This window comes from Rhagoletis pomonella, unplaced genomic scaffold, assembly GCF_013731165.1.
Source record: "Rhagoletis pomonella isolate Grant_MI unplaced genomic scaffold, Rhpom_1.0 Rhpom_scaffold_00012, whole genome shotgun sequence".
NCBI lineage: Eukaryota > Metazoa > Arthropoda > Insecta > Diptera > Tephritidae > Rhagoletis > Rhagoletis pomonella.
In genome coordinates this window covers 17,617,026-17,620,905 of record NW_023458566.1, presented here as the reverse complement: position 1 = coordinate 17,620,905, position 3,880 = coordinate 17,617,026, and the positions used below count along the sequence as shown (strand labels likewise).

The 3,880-nt window shown below is 36.4% G+C and overlaps 1 protein-coding gene across 1 annotated transcript in view; it reads right to left on the bottom strand.

Moving 5' to 3' along the window:
* The window catches only part of LOC118747612 (SET and MYND domain-containing protein 4), a 9,839-nt gene extending 6,436 nt beyond the window's left edge, over window positions 1-3,403 (bottom strand). Inside the window, exon 1 of the mRNA XM_036481662.1 lies at window positions 3,335-3,403. Within this exon, the coding sequence (XP_036337555.1) occupies window positions 3,335-3,403 (69 nt within the window). The remainder of the gene's footprint in view (window positions 1-3,334) is intronic.
* Window positions 3,404-3,880: the final 477 nt, after the last annotated feature.

Below are 3,880 nucleotides of genomic sequence, written 5' to 3'. Positions count from 1 at the left end.
GCTAAGACGTCTTGTAAATTATCGTTTGCTTATTTCCACTATTTTTTCATTTTTGTTATGCCAACACAATCAAGCGCAGCTATTCCGCTGCAATTCACTTGATCATGTGGTTGTTGGTTTTGTTGGTTTGTGCTAATAATTCTATTTTTAGAATGCTTAACTTTAGGTGTGCTCGTCCTTAAGTTATTTGTTTTTTGTTATTTTTTGGCCATTTAACAATTATATTCAACAATTTTATAATGAGCTCGAGGCCATTTTTAAATGAAAAATTTATTGTGGAAAAGCATCAACAATTTGAAAAAATGGTAGAAGTGATAGCTATTTCGGAAATCACCACATTTCCTCATCAGACTTCTTTCAGTAGGATTCGAACCGACGATCCCACTGACTCAGCCAGTTGCCCATGCACCGCGCTAAGACGTCTTGTAAATTATCGTTTGCTTATTTCCACTATTTTTTAGGTTTTTTTTTAACAAATTATAACAAAAATTTGCTCCAGCTTTTGCTGAAAGGTAAATAAAGGGTGTTGTGTACATTTTTAGCGCATAATTTCAAAAATGCCAAATTTTGAGTTGTGACTCTTTTGAAGACGGTGTGCGATATGTATTTGTATACGCGTGTCCATACAGCAAATGTAAACGCTGTTCTATATGAGCTTTTTTGATCGTCAAATGCCAATAACAACAATAAAATTCAATGTACTTTGCACCGAGCAAGTGGCTCTGCCTGCCTGTGTATTGGTGAGAGGAAAAACATGATAATGTTTTGTGCTTGATGGGCTTATCTCTTCCTAGCACACCAAGTTCAGTCTCTGTTCATCATGCTCATATAGAAGACGCGTTTCGGCGCTCGCTTGCAATTGCGGTGATTACATAACGTAACGCAAAAACAACGAAGTAATTTAGTTTGCACTTTCTGGAATTACTTTGATTTGTAATCCTTTCCGAAACGTTTGTTTATGTATTTGTAACATTTTTTGACAAATTTTGCTACATACTCGAAAAGGAGCACCAGCAGCGATAGAAGTCCGTGTATAGAATCTTTCAAGCTTTTTACGTGGGAAAATCCTAATTTGAAGTAGTTTGTAATTTTCCAAGGGAAATAAATTTAGTGTTCCGGAATCCGATCATCGAAGGGTAGCACGAGTGCATTGACCAATACTTTGCGGTGCTGTTAATTCGTGTTATCGAAAATAGAATCGGTTTTTGCAAAAGCAATTCGAAAAAAAGGTGCCAACTTCGTGTTTTGGGATTTTTCGGATTTTCCATCATTATTAATTAAGTTATAAAATGCTGCGCAGCTACAACAACAACTGGCCAACTGATTACCAGAATCTCCAGCAAATGGCCATACAAGGTGATGTGCTGGAAGATTTTGTAGTCATTTTTCGTGACGTCATGACACGGGTACGTACATTAGAACATTTAAATGTTGAAAACAGAAACAGAAACAGAAACAGAGGAAATGAGTCATTCTTATCTTTCACGTCAGCGGCTTCGCGGAAAAGATACAAAAAGAAATACACATTTCGAAAGCCATTCGCTTAAAAATCCCCTTGACATTCCAGTCTAGACGTATGTATGTATGTATTCATATGTAACTTAGGTTATTATTAATGTAAGCTTCAATAATTGTTAAATATTTACATTTGTCTATACAAACCACTTCAATAACCGGATTGTTTTGGTTTAGTGGCGATAAGCATCAAATGCAAGATTTTCTCTTGAGTCAGTTTTTATGCTCTTCTCTTATAACTTTTCGACTCTCAATTTTATGTATTGTCCGAAGTGAACCCATTAAAACACACATCTATGTACTTAATTGATTTCGAATTACTTTGGATATGTTTTAGTATGTGCATGCGTCTGCGTGTAAAAAACTGTAAAGCATTCACGCGTTTTCCTTGTCATTACACAGTGACATGTGCATTTCTTATCACTCTACATATGTACATATATTCTACTGCGGTGACAGCTGTAGCTGAGTGGTTAGAGTTGCGTACTAGATACCACTCCGTAAGACTAAGGTTCGATTCCTGCTGGTCGAAGACATATCGCAAAAAATTACAGAAATAATACTTTTTCTTAACAGCGGTCGCCCCTCGATAGGCAGTGGCAAACCTCTGAGTGTATTTTTGCATTGAAAAGGCTCCTCATTTGTCATTTGGAGGCGGCATAAAACCGTGTGGGTCCCCCCTTTGTCTAACAGCATCCAGACCGGACACACCGCACACACACACACACACACACACCACAAATCAGAGAAAAAGGTGAAGCTCTGCCAAACATTTAGCAGAATTACAAGTTTTTTTTTCGTTTTATGGGGACCGACCCGGTGTAATGTTAATACATAATTATATACACACATATGTAGATATGTATGTATGCACATATATTTTGTTAGATGTTTACACAAATGCTGACGTTTGGATTCTTTACGTATTTCAACTGCGTGCGCATAGAAACAAGTCGGTGTTTTTTAATCGCCGACCAAAAGCTTTTAAATTGAAAGATTAAAACTAGAAACACATATATATATATATATGTACTTACATATGGCATTTCTATAGGCCTTTTTTTTGCAGTTGTTTGTTAACTAACAGAAAAATAACTGTTTTTAACTAATGGTTAACTAAAGGATGTACATGCACTGATTAACTACCAGTCAACTATTAGCAAAATTGATACACTGAAATGAAAAGTTGGTCGGTTTACAAATGCATCAGTTCACTAATGACTGTAAAAATGGCTCTATCAGGCAGCTGCTGCAATTCACTTCCGAGTGCATTTCAACCCCCTATTAATTTTAATCCAACGTGACTCTGGTTGAAATTCACTCGGAAGTGAATTGCAGAACATGCCTGTACATACATACATACACATACATATGTAGCTTCTAAATATAAACAAGTGATTGCGCTTGGGGTGCTGAATATACTCAGTTAAAACTTTTTTGGACTAGTACCAAAGTAGAGCGACGAAGGAGTAATCAAAGCACTTTTTTTTTAATTATTCTAAAAATTGTATTGATTCCTCGCTTATTGATACGTTATTATCTAAATGAACTAAGGAATATAATAAGAGAGGAGGTAGGAGGTCAAGAGAAGCTCAAAAGAAAACTCCCTTGATCCTCCGCTGGGAGCTTGAGCGCAAGGGCATGCAATGTAAAATTATTATTGGCAGCAAAGACCGCGTAGTCTGTTCTGCATTTTCTAAAGTTGAATGAACACAAAACGAAGTATCTCCTGTCATCAAACAATCAGTCAGATGTGGAACGCTGAGCTAGCTATATGAACTTTACAATGACATGGAGATAGCGCAGCGATTTAAAATACAGCGGCTTCGCTGGCTCCAGCATGCCGTTCGAACGACGACACAGACGTGGCTTCAATGAACTCGTCCATATCGCTTAGGCGGTTGCAGCATTAAACAATAAGAATTAGAACAGGATGATACGTTAGGGTGGTAGGAACTGAGATCTGGTGGGTAAGTACCAGGTCGGGGTACTTGAGGTCAATGAAATTTTCTCGTCGAGAAAAGAACATCGAAATATCATAATTTAAGATCCGACTGTAAATGCCGATGATATGAGGAAAAATTTAAATATATTTAAATTTATATAATATATATAATAAAAATATTTTACACTAAGGGATGTGCATACATACATACATATATTGATGATCCTATGCAATAACGACAAAATTCAAAAAATAAAAATCCTTACTACTGTTAAGTGGCTCTCGAATTCTTCTTGAATCCACGTCTAACCTTTAGTACTTACTTTAGAAATCCTTATTGCTTACTTTAGTAAGGGGGTTGAAAATCACAATTAGACAACGATTAGAGTCAAGAGCCACTTAACAGTAGTACCAGTTTTT